At 38.9% G+C, this 20,585-nt stretch overlaps 1 protein-coding gene across 1 annotated transcript in view; it reads right to left on the bottom strand.

Annotated features, from left to right (window-relative positions):
• SLC6A5 (solute carrier family 6 member 5) overlaps positions 1 to 20,585 on the bottom strand; it is a 77,616-nt gene that overhangs the window by 27,112 nt on the left and 29,919 nt on the right. Inside the window, exons 7-10 of the mRNA XM_020782878.3 lie at positions 13,173 to 13,297; positions 9,007 to 9,119; positions 7,868 to 7,999; positions 7,052 to 7,151 (exon numbers count right to left, since the gene is read on the bottom strand). Coding sequence (XP_020638537.3) covers positions 7,052 to 7,151; positions 7,868 to 7,999; positions 9,007 to 9,119; positions 13,173 to 13,297 — 470 coding nt within the window. The remainder of the gene's footprint in view (positions 1 to 7,051; positions 7,152 to 7,867; positions 8,000 to 9,006; positions 9,120 to 13,172; positions 13,298 to 20,585) is intronic.

The raw sequence follows: 20,585 nt of genomic DNA on the forward strand, positions 1-20,585 counted from the left end.
TCTTCCCAAAGCTGATATTGTAAATGATCAGACCTCCCATTATTTTACATTTAAAAAATAAAGGCTAGTATCCTGTTCATATTGACTTTGTTTACTGCTACTTCAGTCAGCCTGGACACAACAATTAATAATTACCGTGACTGATTGTCATACAGGCCTTGCAAGGGAGACTGTTTTTTCAGAAAAGTGACAGAAGTGTGAAAGAATTACTGCTGCTCATGACATATACATACATAGTAATTTTGCCTCTGGTTAAACAGGTGTTGAAGGGTCTTCTATGAATTCAAAAGCCTACATAGGCTGTTTGACCAGTCATGACACTGGGACAAGAGATATGTACACTTCTTTCTGTCCACTTAAAGTTATCTTTAAATCATTAAAACTTGGAAGTATGTCATTTTGTAACTTTTGTTTGTAGAGTAACTGTATGCATGTTTGTATTCTTCTTTAGATTAACATGTACCACATTCTCTGCTGATTTATTTTTTTCTTAGCTCACTCTAATGCACATTTCTGTCACACATTTCTATTTGTAAATGTTGACCTTGCTTAATCTTTGTTTCTGTGGCAACCAGTCACAAGCTGTTGTCCAGTGTGGGCCAGATAAATGAAGGAAAAACTGTGAAGATTGTAACATATAATTGCTGATAAAATATATTCGTTTTCTGCACAAGAAAAGGCAACTTTGTGGCTTATAAAGAAACCAGGTTTCTGAGTTTTTTCTGCCTGCGTACCTACAGTGTGTATTTCTAAAGTAAATTCTATCAAGTGTTGCAAAAATCACACAATAAAAGCAAAAGATCAGTATTTATTCTCACATCTCATTCTGATGGTTGAACATAGCTGAGTTGTAAAGGCAATAGGGGTGGATATAAAGAATAATTTTACCTACAAAAAAAAGGGCTACCTGGGGATCTCACGTAGTGAAAGGAGGAGGAGAAATAAAACAAGGCACAGAATTTCACCCCATGTACATTTACAACCACGGTTGCCAGTTCTTAGTATTTCACTGCAGCTCACAATTTTTAGAGCTAACACAATGGTTTAAACCTGTATTGTTGTCAATAAAGCTCAGCTTATACCACCTCCTATTTAAAAATACACATTTTTAGCACAATTGAATACTCAAGAAACATGACTGTAATGCATCTTAAAGATGTGGGAATAGAGACTGCACAGAAATATACACATATTTATTTCATTACTTGAACAGTTCCTTAAATCTGTTCTTCACTTCCACTGTGTATTCATAAGGGTTTTGGTTTAGAATTATACCTGAGTAGCCCAGTGGTTTTTCCTACTCTCTTCAGTTTAAGCTTGAATTTTGCTATGAGAAGCTGATGATCAGAGCCACAATCAGCTCCAGGTCTTGTTTTTGCTGACTGTATTGAGCTTCTCCATCTTTGGCTGCAGAGAATATAATCAATCCAATTACGGTATTGCCCATCTGGTGATTTCCATGTATAGAGTCGCCTCTTGTGTTGTTGGGAAAGAGTGTTTGTGATGACCAGCTTGTTCTCTTGACAAAACTCTATTAGCCTTGGCCCTGCTTTGTTTTAAACTCCAAGGCCAAACTTTTCTGTTGTTCCTTTTATCTCTTGACTCCCTACTTTAGCATTCCAGTCCCCTAGAATGAGAAAAATATCTTTCTTTGGTGTCAGTACTAGAAGGTGTTGTAAGTCTTCATAGAATTGGTCAGTTTCAGTCTCCTCAGCATTGGTGGTTGTTGCATAAATTTGGATTATTGTGATGTTGAAAGGTCTGCCTTGGATTCATATTGACATCATTCTATCATTTTTGAGATTATATCCCATTACGGCTTTTACCACTCTTTTGTTCACTATGAGGGCTACTCCATTCCTTCTATGGGATTCTTGCCCACAATAGTAGATATGATAATCATCTGAATTGAATTTGCCCATTCCTGTCCATTTTAGTTCACTGACGCCCAAGATGTCAATGTTTATTCTTGCCATCTCCTGTTTGACCACATCCATCTTCCCAAGGTTCATAGATCTTACATTCTAGGTTCCTATGCAGTATTTTTATTTGCAGCATCGGACTGTCCTTTCACTTCCAGGCACATCCACATAGATTGCTTTGATTTGACCAAACTCTGGGAGGCAGTGAAAGAGAGGAGGGCCCCATGATCATCAGTTTCTTATAGCAAAACTCAAGCTTAAACTGAAGAAAGTAGGAAAAGCCACTGGGCTAGTCAGATATAAAATAAACCAAATCCCTTATGAATACACAGTGGAAGTGAAGAACAGATTTAAGGAATTGGATTTGGTGGACAGAGTACCCGAAGAACTATGGATGGAAGCTCGTAACATTGTATAGGAAGGAGCAAAGAAAAAAAATATCCCAGAGAAAAGGAAATGCAAGAAAGCAAAGTGGTTGTCCAACGAGGCCTTACAAACAGCAGAGAAAACAATGGAAACAAAATGCAAGGGAGATAGCTACAGAAAATGGAATGCAGACTTCCAAAGAATAACAAGGAGAGACAAAAGAGACTTCTTAAATGAACAGTGCAAAGATATACAGGAAAATAATTGAAAGGGAAAAACCAGAGATCTGTTCAAGAAAATTGGAGATGTTAAAGGAACATTTTGTGCAAAGATGGACATGGTAAAGAACAAAAAGGGTAGGGACCTAACAGAAGCAGAAGACATCAAGAAGAGGTGGCAAGAATACATAGAGGAATTATACCAGAAAGATTTGGATGTCCCGGACAACCCAGATAGTGTGGTTGCTGACCTTGAGCCAGAGCGAAGTGAAGTGGGCCTTAGAAAGCATGGCTAACAACAAGGCCAGTGGAAGTGATGGCATTCCAGTTGAAGTATTTAAAATCTTAAAAGATGATGCTGTTAAGGTGCTACACTCAATGTGCCAGCAAGTTTGGAAAACTCAGCAGTGGCCAAAGGATTGGAAAAGATCAGTCTACATCCCAATCCCAAAGATGGGCAGTGCCAAAGAATGCTCCAACTACTGTACAATTGCACTCATTTCACACACTAGCAAGATTATGCTCAAAATCCTACAAGGTAGGCTTCAGCAGTACGTGGACCGAGAACTCCCAGAAGTACAAGCTGGATTTTGAAGGGGCAGAGGAACTAAAGACCAAATTGCTAACATGCGCTGGATTATAGAGGAAGCCAGAGAATTCCAGAAAAACATCTGCTTCTGCTTCATTGACTATGCAAAAGCCTATGTGGCAAGTGTTTACAGAAATGGGAGTGCCTGACCACCTTATCTACCTCCTGAGAAATCTATATGTGGGACAAGAAGCAACAGTTTGAACTGGATATGGAAAAACTTATTGGTTCAAAATTTGGAAAGGAGTACAACAAGGCTGTATATTGTCCCCCTGCTTATTTAACTTATATGCAGAATACATCATGCAAAAGGCTGGACTGGAGGAATTCCAAGGCGGAATTAAGATTGCCAGAAGAAATATCAACAACCTCAGATATGCTGATACCATTTTGATGGCAGAAAGTGAGGAGGAATTAAAGAACATGTTAATGAGGATGGAAGAGGAGAGCGTCAAAAATGGTCTGAAGCACAACATTAAAAAAAATAAGATCATGGCCCCATCATCAAAGGGGAAGATATGGAGGCAGTGACAGGTTTTACTTTCTTGGGCTCCCTGATCAGTGCAGATGGTGACAGAAGCCACAAAATTAAAAGACGCCTGCTTCTTGGGTGGAAAGCAATGGCAAACCTAGACAACATCTTAAAAGCAGAGACATCACCTTGCTGACAAAGGTCCGCATAGCCAAAGCTACGGTGTTTACAGTATTGATGTATGGAAGTGAGAGCTGGACCATAAAGAAGGCTGACCACCAAAGAATTGATGCTTTTGAATTGTGCTGCTGGAGGAGACTCTTGAGAGTCCCCTGGATTGCAAACAGAACAAACCTATCCATTCTGAAAGAAATCAACTCTGAGTGTTCACTGGAAGGACATCCTGAAGCTCCAATACTTTGGCCATCTTGTGAGAAGAGAAGACTCCCTGGAAAAGCCCCTGATGTTGGGAAAGTGCGAAGGCAAGGGGAGAAGGGGACAACAAAGAATGAGATGGATGGACATGAATTTGACCAAACTCCGGGTGGCAGTGGAAGACAGACGGTACTGGCATGCTCTGGTCCATGGGGTCATGAAGAGTCAAACACAACTTAACGACTAAACAACAACAACATTGCTTCAACATTCCTGCCTCCAAGCGCTGATATGAAAGAGATCTGGTTAAATAATGACATGTAATTAGACACTAGTCCTGCCAATCTCAAAACTATAGATGTGGTTTGTTTTAGGGAAGTCCAGTTTTGATATATACATCTCAAAAATATTTCTGGATTAGTTCAGTTCTGGCTGATGACTGGTCAGAGGAGGGATTGTGAAGAAAGATTAGTAGTCTTGAGTGCTGAGAGTACATCAGCAGGAAGGTATGAAAGTGGATATATGAATCAGAAACCAGGCAGCAATATTGGCCCACAAAACTGAAGAAATCTGGATCAAAGGATACAGTTAGATGTCCTCAGTAGAGAGAAACTTCAAGGTTCTTATTTATTTATTTATTTATTTATTTATTTATTTATTTATTTATTTATTTATTTATTTATTTATTTATTTATTTATTTATTTATTTATTTATTTATTTATTCAATTTATATGCTGCCCACACTACCCAGAGGTCTCTGGGCTTATTTATACAAGGCAATACAGAGAAAGTATAGCAGACAACCAAGACCAACATGCTTAAAGGAGTCTAACAGAGGGAGGCAAAATGGAGAAGCTGTTTCCCCTCCCCCTCCCCCCATTAAAATATTGAATGAGCAATCAATTTATAGGAAAAGCAAAGCAAAAGCAAAGCGTGCTGCTTATATACCACCTCATAGTCATTCAAGCACTCTCTGGGCATTTTACAAGTTTATTATGCAGGCTACACATTGCCCCCCCCCCCAGTGGGCTGGGTACTCATTTTACCAACCTCAGAAGGATAGAAGGCTGAGTCAACCTTGAGCCGGCTACCTGGGATTTGAACCCCAGGTCATGAGCACAGTTTTTGCTGCAGTACAGCGGTTTAACCACTGCACCATGAAGCTCTTCTTCTCTTTCAGGAAGAGAAACAGTGATGCAGAAACTGGCACTAAGAGGGCAGAGCACATGCTTGGCATGCTGGAAGTCACAAACTTTATCTTTTTGATCACTAGACAAAATATGGGAAAGAGCCCCATGTTAAATGTTGCTGTAGATCAAGCTGAATTGCATGGATCAACAATATGTCTTGGTATAAAGCAGCTTTCTACATTTTTGAGCCACAGAAAAGATGACAGCAGAATAAGATAAGGGCAGAATATAGACATTTGGATCCGGCTGCGACAAGCTAATCTATTGTCATAACCAGAGAGGTGGGGTGAAGGGGACTGACATTAGTTGGAAAGACCAAACAGGTTGAAAAGGGTAGGCCAAAACAGCAGAACTGAAGTGAATGTTTTAGGATTGTGGAGAGAAAGGGAAGAAATAAGAGATGAAATATGGGACAAGAGAGATGTTTCCGGGGTGCGTGGATGATCTTAGAAAAGGACAGGCCAAATCTCTCCAGGACTGCAGTGTCTGTGTTGTTTTTACAGAATCATGCATATCATCCTTTCATCCTCTATTGGAGCTTCCTTCATGTTCTTTTTCAGTGCAAAAAAAGGGAAGTGTCAGGAGCTCCACATCTTTTGACTCTCTTTCATCTACTTCTACCACTTGAACATGTAAACAAATCAGATAACTGGCTCTCAACAATCCCTCAGTAGTGCTGGGAAATAGCTTGCAAAGTGCATGGAACACTTTGCTAGTGGCAGAAACGGAATGCAGTCTGAGTCTTCTCTAAGCACAAGTTTCTCAGCTTGTAAAAAATGCTGCTTTATGAGAACTCTCTCCACTGCCAGCTCAGTTCGTAATGCATTTCTATTACAATAAAACAGCACAAAGGGGCAATACAAATCTCATAAGGAGGTCTTAAAGATGAAATGTCTCACAATATATCCAGTGAGCATTCTATTCATTTACAGTAAGTCAAACTAGAAGATGTAAAGAGGAATGCCTGACACTTTAATGCTTCCTTCTTGAGACATATAGCAGTACACAATCACCCATTTCATAAACAACATCTGGTGCAGTGATTTGGACTATGGCAGTGGCTTTTGTTAAAAGGCATGAACAGACGAGGGAAAGGCATAGTTCATCACCAATCTACAGACAGTATAGTCCTGCTATGGCTGTTCCCCACTTCTGACTCAGAGATCTGTCAGCAGCTTATTTGGTTCTAAATCCTTCAAGGGCACATATGCCTTCCGTTTGTTTCTATGGAAACAAACTATGTGCATCAGTAGGCTTCTGAACATGACTTGCCCCCCCCCATGTGAATGGCTAATTGTGAGCAAATACACCAGCGGTTTTTGTGGAGAGTGAAATCTTCATCCTCAGTGGTGCAGTCTCATATAACTGGCCCTCTCATGACCTTACTCTCTAGGTCGCTCGAGGGCCTTGCCAGAGGAAGATGCTATTGATCCACTCTTTGTAGTCCTTCAGCACCATCCCTCTGGGTAGTGTTATTGCAACTACCAGATCAGCAGTCATCAGCTGACACAAGGCATCAGCAGTATTCCAGAGGGGCCTATAAATCTATTGACAATACTTGGCTACTTGTCACTCAGGCATTGACTGAGTCCCCTCAGCTATTCCCTGTTTCCTAGCTCAGCTACCAGCTTGTCTTCAGAACTCTGACTCCTATTAACTATAACAAATTGCTCTCTAACATAAATGACTACTAATGTAACCATTTCAGTGGTGGTTATCCAAACAGAAATATTTTTAAAAATTATTTAAGTACAATTTCAAATAACTTATTCTATATAGCTGAATTTGCATTCTGAATATCAATGTAGCACCCTTCGTTTTACAAAGCTTTAATAGTTATGTGTGTCAGTAACCTATTTTCACATACTGCCCGTTTGTTTGTGATCAACACATAATGTACCTTAACATCTTTTCTTACCATAAATATATGAGATACCGACAAGCTCAAAGATGGCTATTATAACAAGTGAGTAAGATGCTGCATAGGTGTCCACGAGCTGCAACATGTACATCCCACCCTAAAATTAAAAAAAAATAATAATAATAACTAAGAGAAATGCAAAAGATTCTCAGAGATAGTCTCTTAGGGGAACCCAACTAATGGTGTCAGACATGAGCAGCTGCTGGTTACTGCTGCTTTGTCACCACAAAGCCTTCCTCCCCTGCAACTCTTCACCAAAAACACTGAAAAAACGTAGAATTATACATTGTAAATTTTTCATGTCTTTTCAGTTATGTATCACTTTTCATACCAAAGAGAGTAATTGGAAATATCTGGGTGGAGGGGAAAAGATTACCTGCCATTTCCAAAGCCTGAACAGGATGGACTTAACCAAGTTTTTTTAAAGTCAGGGAGGAATTAACTATGCCAGTTCCAGGAAGGCTTAGCAGAAGGGCTTGATCTTTGGGCCTTTTGAGGGAATGGAGTGTCTTTGTCTCCAATCCTACTCCCACCCACTGAAGCCCTGTTTGGGGGCTTCCTGGTGACAATAGATTTATACCCATAGAGCCTTTCAGCAATGTACCTCTGGCTTCTGAGGCCAGGCCAGGCCAGGATGGGACTCTTAGGATGGGACTCTTAGGATGGGACTGTTAAGAAAATCCACTTTTAAACTTTCATTTCAACCTATACATTTAGTTTTGAAAGTGAATATTCTCATGATGCTATTACTACTACTCTACCCCTGGGAGAAAACATAGTACATAATGTGTACGTATGAAGTCAGTGGTTTACCTGAGTGATCATAGGAAAGCCCATGATGAAGAAAGACGCACAGCATCCAAGAGTGAACAGAGGCTTGTGAGTACGTAAGTACTTTGGGAATTCATCCGCAACTGATGTCACTATTGTCTCAATTGTGGCAAACTGGGAAGAAATAGCAGGTAAGACAACATTACAGGAAAAAGCCAAACGAAGCTCCAGCTAAGACACTAGGGATCTTGATCTCTGTTGAGAAATCTATTCTGCTAGAACATATACCGAAGTGTTAGTGGTCCACTGATACTCCCTTGCGCCCCACCTCTTGAAAACTGATCATCCTTGATGTCTCTAACCTCTCTCTGTGTTGGGACTCCAGTTTCGTACAATGACAAAAGTTTACCTCCTGATCATATGGTTTCCCTACAAGTCGTTTTTACTGATGCAGCAAGCTCATTCCAACGACCCTTTGTATAGTTCCATGTTGCACATCATCTGCCTTCAATTGAAAGTCTCGGCCCTGATTTTTGAATCCAGCCAGCTCACTCTTGCTACATTTCAAACTCATTAACTCAGCTCTCCATCCTTGAGCAGCAATATAATCAACTCAAATTTATTCATTATACTATTCTGTAGGGGTCTTGCTGTCACTGATCTGTGCACTGAAGATTGTAACTTTTCCAGCTTAATGGCCTGGTTAAATTTATTGCAGCAAAATCAACAAAAAATCTCTGTGGTACCTCAAAGACTAGCAAGATTCATTTGACGTAAGCTTTTATAGACTGTAGTCCACCAGCTCAGTTTCACACATTTGAGGAAGTGGACTATAATCTACAAAAAAATGTATGTCAAATAAAAAATGCTGGTCTTTAAGGTGGTGCAAGACTTTGTGTTGATATTTCTGGCACCTTGCACTCTTGAACTGAACATGAGCTCTACTCCAATCCAATATATTCTTACATAAGATTAATTCCTACTGAACTCAGTATGACACACTGCTGACTAGGCAGGCATTCTTCACATTTTTCTTTTTTGCCTGAAAACCTTAGAAGTGTGCTAGACTCCTGCAGCCAGATATAATACAGTTTTAATCTAAGATAATTCATTTTAACCCAAGATCTATCATGTGGTTGTATAATAAACGTCAGTAAGATGGGGGAAAAAGCCAAGTTTACCATGGTGTCTAAGCCAAGAGTTAGAAGCATCAAGAAGAAGATTATAGCCCAAAATGGTGAAAGAGGAAGCCTGGTTAAGGCTTCAGGATAAACTACAAAGGCAATTCCAGGACCTAGAAAAGAGAACACAAGACATGGATATTGTTACACAAATTATTGACAAGGAACAATTAATATAAGTGAGCTACATCATCCACAATATAGTATAATATAGATAAGCACCACATTGTGCTTCCTTTAGTGAAATAAAATAATATTATTTTCCACTTCCATTTAAGGGTGACAAAATTCTGACGCCAATTCCTACCTTCTTATTGATCAGGGTGTTATATGGCCACAGAATTTGTGATGTTCACAGTGTTGTGATGATAAACCTTGTTCCAGAACCGACTACTGGTGGGGCAGGGGACTAAATGTGCATGTAGAAGGGGTGATAAAGTTGATTATAGGAGGACTAAAGATTTTGCTATACATATTTAAAAGGTAAAGGTTCCCCTTGACAATTTTTGTCCAGTCGTGTCCGACTCTAGGGGGCGGCGCTTATCCCGCTCTTCAAGCCATAGAGCCAGCATTTTTGTCCGAAGACAATCTTTCCGTGGTCACATGGCCAGTGTGATTTAGACACGGAATGCTGTTTACCTTCCCACCGAGGTGGTCCCTATTTATCTACTCGCATTTGCATGCTTTCGAACCGCTAGGTTGGCGGGAGCTGGGACAAGCGACGGGTGCTCATTCCGTTGCGTGGTTTCGATCTTACGACTGCCGGATCTTCTGACTAATATTATAACAGGACATATTTTGGAGTTAATCTCCCTCCCTCCCCGAGTGTCCCTTGGAGTCACTCTTTTTTATTCTGTTCTGTTCTTCTTGTTCTTCTAAACCACAACAGAGCAGAAACACTTTCTGAGTGACAAGGTTTTTTCACTGCCATTTCATCAAGCATGCTCTGATTTCTCTCCATCACCTTGTTGCCCTGTGTTACAATACAGTTGCAGTGCTAATACATTTCTGCAGTTCATTTCAATTTACTTCACAAAATATTTAGGAAATTCTTGACAAGCTTTAAAAATATTGCTAGATGACAATATGTTTATTGGTGTGATGCAGTGTAAGTGGTGCCTTTTAAAATCCACTGTCAACTGGCATTTCTTTCTGGGCAAGAAGACTTAAGGGACCTTATATATTCATGAGCATGCTCTTTCATCTCTTGATTAAAGATTTCTTCTTGACTGCTATAGATAAGAAGGCTGTTTGCATTAGCTGCCTGCACTAGGAAATTAAATTATGGAATCAAAATAATGAGTCTCTAGAATTCATCATACCCTCTGGGAAAATTTAATTGCAGAAAATGAAATTGCAAATCTCCTTGATTGAGATCTTATGATTTAATCTCATGGGTAGGTGAGAGTTGTGGCCAAGAACAACCAAACATATAAAAGCCACCACTAGATTTCAATACTATCACAATAGAAATATCCTTTTTTTAAAAAAAAAAACAGAGTTAACTCCAAATTTAAGGAATAGTTCAAATGGTGTCTTTAAAAACAAGAACTTGCACACTGAAAAAAAATGCTCCCATCTTTACATGTTGCTTGCTGTATGCACATTTTGCAAATTACAACCTTCTTTCATATGAGAAAGGGGGGAAAAAGAGCCTTAGGCAAAAGTACAGAGCTATTAATTGTTATACTGTTTATTTTATTATTTTGCATTATACTGGCCAAAATTATGTTGTTATTGTATAAGGTTTGCATAACTTGCCATAGCTAATTGCATCTAATTTGTGAAGTCACAGGGTGCATTTTAGCTTCAGAGTCGGGCATGTGATCAGGCACTTGACCGAGATTTCTCTGGCATATCATCAATTAACTGAAATTAACCATGACAAGTTAGGCAAATTTATGCAAAACATATTACAGTACATTACTTGGAGTATTTATAACCTGCCCACTAAGCATCTCTTGCAAGGTGGTTTATGTTATAGTCAGAATATGACATAATAGGTAATGGTTGTTAGGAAGAAGCAAAGATGTATATGGCATAGCCTTGACAAAGTATACTGTATGTCATGTGGAATTGGCCCCTTACATGCAAAAGCAATCCAGTTCATTATTATATGAAGTCATTCAATGTAATTACACTATACATTCAAGCACAACTGTATAGAACAAGCTTGCCCTATTCCATATTTTGTAAACTAGCCAGTTTTTCTTTTGTGATTGTGAACTTCTGATTTATCAGGCATATGGTTTTGAAGGAACTATGTCTCTGGAGAACAGAAAGGAACTATGTCTCTGGAGAGCAGTGGCAGAAAATACAATACTTCCCTTAACATGTAATTTGGCCTATGGACATTGTAGCCAATAGACAGGATAACTGTCTAAAATGGATCATCTCATTCTTCCATTTCATTAAATGAATAATTTGTATGGCCTATAATAACACAAGACTCGCCAGAGGTCATTCCAGCAGGAGACAATCACATATCCAAAATGCTTCCTTTACCTCTTTTGGTTGTTCCAAAAGATGTGACTTATGAGAAGATGTTAATAGTGTATTACCAATCCAAAACTGTGAGAAGGTCTTTCACATGTGAACAACTGTGTATTGTAAACACCAATAAGGAGAGCTATGGCTAAAATATGAGTTTTGAACATGTTGGCCCAGGTTTACAAGATTTACAGCCCAAAACATGTGCCTGTTCAAACATCCTCAGGGTCCCAATTGAGGAGAAAAGGGAGACAGAAATTCCAGTGAGGGAGGAAGTGTTTCCTCTGAAGCTCGTTCTGTGAGAGAATCTCACAGCCAGCACCTCTTGCAGAGTACACTATCCAAGGTCCTGATATCCCTGACCACCTCATCTATTGCGGACATGGTTTTGAACAATCAGTGAGGACTAATTAATTAACAAATGTTTTGCATTTCTCCCAGTCCAGAACCCAAGGTAGATCAGAATGTTAATTACAGTGCCCCAAATCTCACCAATATAATGCCAGCTGTGTAAATCTCAGCAGCAAAATGCCACACATTAAGTATAGGGTTTTCCTATTGAATCATGTGACTCATTGTGCAATAGTAAAGGCCTACTTTTGCTCTGAAAGTTACAGTGCCAACACTACAATTCCAGCCACTGAGTTATACTATTAAAACACAATGAAATACATTATGGTATTAAGAACAAGCATTTAATTAGAACAATTTAAACTTAATTTAAAAACATAGTGAAAGAAAAAAAAGAAAGAAAAGCCAACACCTACCATCTTCCACAACTGCAAGTCTGTGGCCAAACGCAGTTTTAAATAAAAAAAAAGTCTTTGGTTGCTGGAAAGGGGGCAGCTAGCCTCCCATGTACTCACTTACCTCAGGCCTCAGTTCAAGTCTGGACACTGCAGCTGCTGCTATGACTGGTTGCTGCTGCTTTTTCTAAATATTTGTACTGTTCTAGCAATGCACATGGTGCTTTACAGAGTGACATAAGCCCCCAAACATCAGTTGTTTTACTTGTGGAGCTTACAATTTAAATTTTGTCAGTGGTGGCTGACAGAATAGCAAAGAGAAAGCCAGAGGTAAGAAAGGGTATGACATTTAATTAATGGATTCAGATGTATGCCTTATAGATGGTTATTTATTTGTATTTCTTGAAACTCATGGCAAAGCTCCTGATAACAATGCTTCTTCAAAATAATATACAATACAAGCAGAACAGCTTATAGCCCAAACAGCTTAGCTCTAGCCCTCTAAGTAGGCTCTTGAGACATGGTTCACTGGGAACAACATTTTCAAACATATCTGTGCTATTTATTCTAGACTCCGAAACTGAAATAATAAACTATGAGGTTCAGGAAAGAAGATTTAGAAAAGATAATGTGATAAACCATAATCCACATGCATAGGTTCATATAAATGCATATGAAGCTATAGAATGTCTTAATAGACAGGCAGATCCTACTCATATTCAGAACTATAGCTCAGTAAAAGGACTGCAGTTTCAATGTACCTATCAGTGCCAATATGCAATAACATTTGGTAGTACAATTCCAAACTGCTGCTATATGTGTTCCAATTAATGTACATTTGCAAGTCAATTTGCACTCAGGTCAAAACAAAAACAAATATCTATTGTTGCAAAATTCATAAACAAGGCCAATATGAAAAACAAACCATACCTTGGTCAGCAACATCTTCAATGTCAACTTTAAGTTCATTTGCCATGAATCCAATAACAGAGAAGATGACAAAGCCTGCAAATATACTCGTGGCACTGTTGGTGCAAGTTACTATCAAGGTGTCCCTGCAGAAGTTGAGGAAAATAAAATATATTTGCCAGTTTACTCTAATGCACAAAATAAATGTGACTATTTATTTAGTTATTTTCTATATTTGTTTATTAGGGATGTGCTACTGCAATTTTCTGAACTACTTTCTCCATTGTAGGAATTCCACCTGACAGACTCACATCTAAATTTTGCTTGTCTGGAAAAAGGCCTGGCTCCAAGACTTTATGGCCTAGTTCTAACTGGTTCCTGATCAAAAACAGAACTGCTCTAGTGCTAACTGGGAAACTATGCCATTGACTGAAATAGTTTAACTTGCTCCATTAATACCACACATCTTATAAACATCAAGTAAAGTATGTACAACTGTATTTTACCAGATGTGGTAAATCTAATTTTACATTTATATTGTATAGTTGACAGCAACAATATGAAGGCTGTTTCTGTCATAATAGTTTGTAGAAATCTCCTGTTTGATTTATCATGCATGGATTGCCAATCATGCAGACAATATACTCAATTTTCTAAAGTGTCTGTCATGTACCTAGTCGGACAATGGCTATGGAACCTATTGAAGAATGGACAACATGCTGCATGAAGAAAACCATTTGCTTGGTTGTCATTTTGTGTCTAGTAAATTAAACAGAATGCTGGCCTGAAGCCTTTACTCTATGGAAAATAACTCTGATTCCACTGCATTTCATAACATCTGTCTGGAAGCTGGGTCAGGGCAATTGGACTTCATTCTTATTAGGTTGAAATGTTTCAGATGACTAGCAAAACATTTCAACCTAATAAGAAAGAAGTCCAGTTGCCATGACTCAACTTCCAGATAACCTCACCTGGATGACTGAGAATCTTCACAGATATATTCATAACATCTCCTATATACAACCTTCATGAACTAAATGTGTGTTGGAGTTGCCACCCCTCTCATACATGCCCTTAGGATGACAAACTTCATGCCAATCTTTCCTGGACATTATCATTCTGTAATGTTTGTTACTGTGGCTGAAACCTTGTTGCTTAGCTTTGTAAGTCATACTAGAACAGGTCCACTGAAACAGTGGAGTTTTGATAAGTCATATCCTCTGTGAGTTCTGTTGAATTGAACAGGCCTACTTTAGTTGCAACTTACTATGCCAAAAGAAGTTGCAACTACAGTAGGCCCATCTGAATAAACTGAACTCCCAGAAGAGATGACACACCAAATCCCACTGATTAAATGGGCCTATTCTAGTGTGGCTTACTATAGTAAGCCACAGGATTTCAGCAAGTGTGACATGATCATTTTTTAATTTGCCCATATATGTCTAAATGTATGCTTTACATGATAGCTGATATTATATACCGGATAGACCACTGGACTGAGAGTTGGGAGATGTAAATTCAAATTCCCTCTTGGCCGTAAAATCTACTTGGTGACTTTTGGCCGGTCTATCTTTCTCAGTCAGACCTACCTTACAGGGTTCTTCTGAGGATAAAAGTGATGGGGATAAAAGTGAGTTTCATGGAGGCAAGGTAAGAGATGAACATTATTACTATATAAATATTGAAATAATAGATATAGAAGACAGTGATAGAATGCTAGCACTATCTTGCAACACTCCTAGTTAGCTATGACAATCCCTACACAGATATAAATCACTATCCCTTGTCCCATTCATAGAGTTTGCTTCAAGAACAAACTGCTTTTGTGAGCTACCTCCTGATGATTCTCTGGCATGAACCACTGCTGGAATTTCCTCAAGCTAGCTGCTAAAGCAGAAGTACCCAATCCCTGGTCTTGGCAGGACTGAGCTGCAGAGGCAGATCTGCACACACAGACACACACATGGCCCCCCCATGCATGCATGGATACACGCATGTCCTCCACACACACATGCACAGGTGCACGCACAGCCCCCCACATGCACACAGAGACAGATGCATGCTCACCGTATGCACACATACCTCCACACACACACATGCTCCCCGCTCACCCACACACACACAGATTTACTCCCACATGCATACACACGCAGAGAGATGCATAAATTCCACACGCACGCTAAACCAGTCCATGGTGTCAAAAAGATTGGGGACCACTGTGCTAAACAGCACTTTTTTGGTGGGACCTTTTTGAGGGTGTATAACTCAGACATCCAAAATCCAAAGTTCACCAAACTTGGAGGGTGTATAGAGGAGATTCAATGGAAGCTTCTCTGCAATTTTGGTGACTCTAGATATCTGGGGGGAGCATTCTCAGGCTCCCAAACTTCAAAACCAAATCAAATCAATTCATTATTCATATTTTTCCAAAAGTTGATTCATGGACTTCAATGAACCACAAGTCACAATGAGACACACAAATGACACACTAACTAGCAGCTATTTACTTCTTCAAAGTTACACCAGTGCATTTATGCAGGTGTAAAAACTCACTTGGCTTTAGATTATTACCAGGTTAGATGATGGACATAGATTTTTTTTTCCTTTATGAGTTTTTTCTTTGAGTCAATTAATTCTTTAATACTTTTAACTAACTGCATGCCACCCATAGAATGTTGGTTAGTTATCAGTTTTAAAGAGTTTCAAATCTGGGAGATCAGTTCCTCACTGTGCCTTCTTGATAGGGGCTGGATTCAATCATCCATAGGGTCCCTTCCAGCTCTGCTGGAAGATGATGATGATAAGATGATGATGATGATAAATACTGCAGCGTTATAATGTTTATGGGTAGTGAACATTCATCAAAATTCTTTATCCAACCTGATGACTAAGTTGAGTCTCTCTTTTGAAAATCAAAGCATTTCTATATTTCCTTTCTGACTGTTAACTAGCATGGCAGAATGTGAATGAACTGCATGTGTACAAAATTTCAGTCTGTTCTGAATGCCACTACAGATATCCCCTTTTAATCCTTCGAGTATCTATTCTAACCACAGCTACAGAGATAATATTTCTTCCTCCTCCATCACACAGTATGTTTGGCTTCTAGAAGGAACAAGGAAGTCACTTCTGAGCGAATGGTCATCGGGGAGGTGACATCATCACTTTTGATAATGGGAAGGCTGAAGAGAGTTTTCCATGGAGGCCTATAGCAACTGCCAGAACTGAAACTTTTTATAGGTGCCTGAAGCAATTCCACCTACCATGTGAACTAGGGCCTTGCACCTAAGAAATGCCATATGAACAGCCAAAAGAATCTGTGTACTTATTACAAGTCAGTTCTGAAAATAGTTTCTGAGTATAAGCTTTTCAAAAGAAATCAGTGGATAAAAAGAACAAGTTTTTAATGCTGCTTCAGGCTGTTTACAAAAAGGAGAAACCATGTCTATGTGTACAGTACATGCACACATGTGTACAGTATATGTCAGGCAAACACAAAACAAAAATGAACAAATAAAGAAGACAAAAACATTGTGAGACCTTAAAGACTAACTACTGTGTTTAAATGTGAGCTTTTGTGGACAAGTCCACTTCTGGAATTAATTAAAATTAATTAAAATACAGCAATTAGTCTTTAAGGTGCTACGACATTTTTGTCTTTATTTTTTCATTTTTGCTTTGTTTTTGCTTGATATGCTAGCATGGACTAACATGGCTACCACTTCTAAAACTACAAACACGTCTATATGTTTATTAATCCATACATGTCCTGATAAAGTCATGGCTCAGAAGTATAAATGGAGAGCTTTTCTCCAAAATAATATCAAAAGGTTTTCCATTTCAATGCCACTTGTTTATTAGATGATGAAAAGCAACGCAGGAGCCTGCCAAGAAATGCACCCTGCAGTTCTTCCAGAGCCTCTAAGGGAGACTCCCCTTAAGCAAGATAATGTGATCTATTATTATTTTTCCTTCCTGCTGAGCCTTGATAATGTTAACTACAGAAGCAGATTGCTGTGTTTTTACCTTGTTCTGAGGCAAACTTTTTTTTTCTTTTGGCTCTGGATCAACTTCAGACAGAAAGATATTCACTAGGAAAGTCTATTACTTCTACAGAATTTTAAAATGAAGTTTGCTACAGAACAGTGTTGCAAAACTGAAATGATCTGTCTGATGTATACAGATAAAATACCCTGAGAAGCAGATTGTTTAAAATTATATTAAACCAGTTTTGTTGTACTGAAATCAGAGCTTGGAAAACTTACTTTTTAAGAGTACATAGAATCATAGAATAATTGAGTTGGAAAAGACCCCTCCACTGCATGATTATCTTTCAAGTATTTGAAAAATGCTATCATATCCCTCCACCCTTGGTCTTATTTTCTCAAAGCTAAACATGCCCTGTCCTTTCAGTGTTTCCTCACGGGGCTTGGATTTATGTTCCATGATCATCCTTGTTGCCCTCCTTCTTAAAGTGCAGTGTCCAGGAGTACAACTCCAAGAACATCCGGATAGGAGCTGCAGTTCAAAAAAATCAGTTTCCAAGGTCAGGCTAAGTCAATATATGAGGTAAAAGCTACTCATAACATTCGTTTCCTTCCTCATCTAGTCCAAGGTTTCTATTTTCTGTGGAGGGATGATGTGAGGATAAGGCGACATCACTGCTACTTCAGTTTTGTAAACTATGCCCAGATTTACATATTCAAATATCTGAGTAGCATCTATCAGTGTGTAAAGGAATGATCTCATTAGATTTATTTGTGTGTTACCTTCTGCTAAATGTGACCAGAGCAGGATGAGGCCTGAACAAGTGAAGCAGCTCCTGTACTTTGATGGTGGTATGTGAACTCAGCTCTACCATGGCACTGAAAGAAGGTTTAAGTGGGCCTCCGCTAATCAAAATTGCCGGAGTTGTGTCGGCTTATTTTAAAGGCCAGATTATTTTCTTTTGATCTCAGCTCATGTATAGCAATGGGTTTCTCATTGTACTCTGGCTAGGATAAAATGGAATGATCTGAGGTTTTCCTCAACACTTGGATAATTTTGTAGTACATAAGATTCTGGATAAATGAAAGTTTCCTGAAGAGGAAGAAAGGAAAGAAACTGACTTACATACAGCTGCACGTAACAACACTATGATGTTGCCTTCACCTGGTAATGATAACTGGGGAATAAACTGGATATCCTGATTTGGACTGCACCAACTCAGATAAAGCAGAGTGAAGCAACCCAATTTATATTCCAGCATGAGTGAGGAGGAAAAGAACACTCAACTTTTCCAACATCCCTACTCCCAAAAGAGCTTTATTTTCCTGAGAGTTTATTACTGACCTCAGAGCCCTTTGGAGGTGGGCAAAAGACCGAGGCAGAACAATTTTAGGAGGATCCATGCCAAAAGAATAGTTCAGCTTGCTCCCACATCCGCTCATTTTAACATACAGATCTAATTGCAGACATACTGACCTAATAATATTTAGCTTGGTCCTTTGGATTCTAGATTTACCTATCTAGATAGCAATCACATTTAGAAGCAGTAATTAATTATACAGGTTTAAAATTATTTCCAAAACAGGAGAACAAGTACAAGATGAAGATCAAACTATCGACAAGGATGAACTCAGGATCAAACTAGGTTAATATGTCATGATTCACTAACATCTGAATATGCTTCAGTGAGAGTAGATGATAGTTTTCTCAGTGGGCAAATAAGGTTAATGAGCCTCGTGGCGCAGTGGTTAAAACGCTGTACTGCAGCTAAAACTGTGCTCACGACCTGGGGTTCAAATCCCAGGTAGCCGGCTCAAGGTTGACTCAGCCTTCCATCCTTCTGAGGTCGGTAAAATGAGTACCCAGCTTGCTGGGGGGGCAATGTGTAGCCTGTATAATGAAATTGTAAACCACCCGGAGAGTGCTTGTAGCACTATGGGGCGGTATATAAATCCAAAAATAAATAAAATAAAATAAATAAATAAGTAACCTTTTTCACAGCCTGTAAAAGTTCCTTCCTGGACTGGAGCACCATGAACAACCCAGTCAGTACAGCCATGTTTAATTCAGAAAAATTAAGCTCCCTGCTCAGATCCTTTTCAATATATTTTTGGTACTTATATACAGAAATGGGAGGAAGAAAACAAGTATGTTTACTTCACAGGCCCCTCAAAGCATGAAGGCAACAGCAAAGAGAGCACTGCCCGTACTAGTTCTGTATTGGCTCTCAGATCCAAGTGTTGGCTGATGTACCACAGTGCATCCAAATTTGAACACTGTAAACACTGACACAGCTAATTAATTTCCTGAAATTAGAGGATTCCATGGAGAGAGTGGTAAACTGAGACGAGGAACACTTGAGTCGAACTCCTTGCCATAAAGTTAATGGAGATGCCTCAGAAAAGCTACTATCTCTTAGCACAACAGGCTTGTCATAAGAATGAACTGGAACAGATAATTCTAGGTCCTTCAGTTTCCCACCCGTGGAATTTAAATTGGTCATGGCTCAAATCAACCCTACAATAAAATAGTATAATCATTGACTTGTGAGCATATTAGACGTTGTTTCTCATTTTGTATGGCAAATTCAGTGACAAGAGAAGTTAAAATGTGCTTTTCAGTTTCAGTCCAGATTCACTAGCTTGTAAGTACTTAAATTAGTATACAGTATTTAGGATTGCACAGCCAGCACTAGGAGTCAAACTCGAAAGGCTCAATGACTGTAAACTGGAAGATCTACAATCTGCTGTCAAGAAAACTGCCAGTGACAGCTTAATCAACATGCATGGAACAACCAAGAAGCTATCGATCATTGCCACAAGCACAAAAAGGTTAACAATCATTAGAAAACAAATCTAATGAGACTCAACAACTCCCAAGTATAGCATTAATTACTTACTCCCCAAGGGAACTTGTATGGATCGTTTCATTGTAGTTTTTAGGAAGACAATACACAAAGCAGTCCTATGTGTGTTTGTGGGTAGGGGAAAGCATGATAATGAAATGGCTATTTTTCTGCCCAAGTTCTAGTAGCTTCCACCAGTCAGGGAAAACATGGAGTGAAGAAGATAAAACTTATTAGTTTCCCTCCCATTGGTTTTGGTGGAAAGAAAAATGCCTATTCGAGTTCTAGATTAATCTAGACAAGGAACCTGGTCTTCAGACTTTTTGGGGGAGCCCAGCTCTGTCTTACCCCATTGCAAATTGTTTTGGCCCCCTTCCTTTTGTCCTTCTTTCATCAAACAAAGACCTTCCTTTTCATGCAGGATTTTAAGCATTAAGTGGGGTCTAGGGAACATTCTGTTTATGAGATTTAGATTTTTTAAAAAACTTTGTTTTAATCTTGGTTAATGTATAATTGTTTTTAATAAAGCATTTTAAACTTGTTATTACTGTATAATTTTAATTGTTGTGAGCCACCTTAGATCTCCTATGGGGAGAAAAGCA

This window comes from Pogona vitticeps, chromosome 1 (assembly GCF_051106095.1).
Source record: "Pogona vitticeps strain Pit_001003342236 chromosome 1, PviZW2.1, whole genome shotgun sequence".
Taxonomy (NCBI): domain Eukaryota; kingdom Metazoa; phylum Chordata; class Lepidosauria; order Squamata; family Agamidae; genus Pogona; species Pogona vitticeps.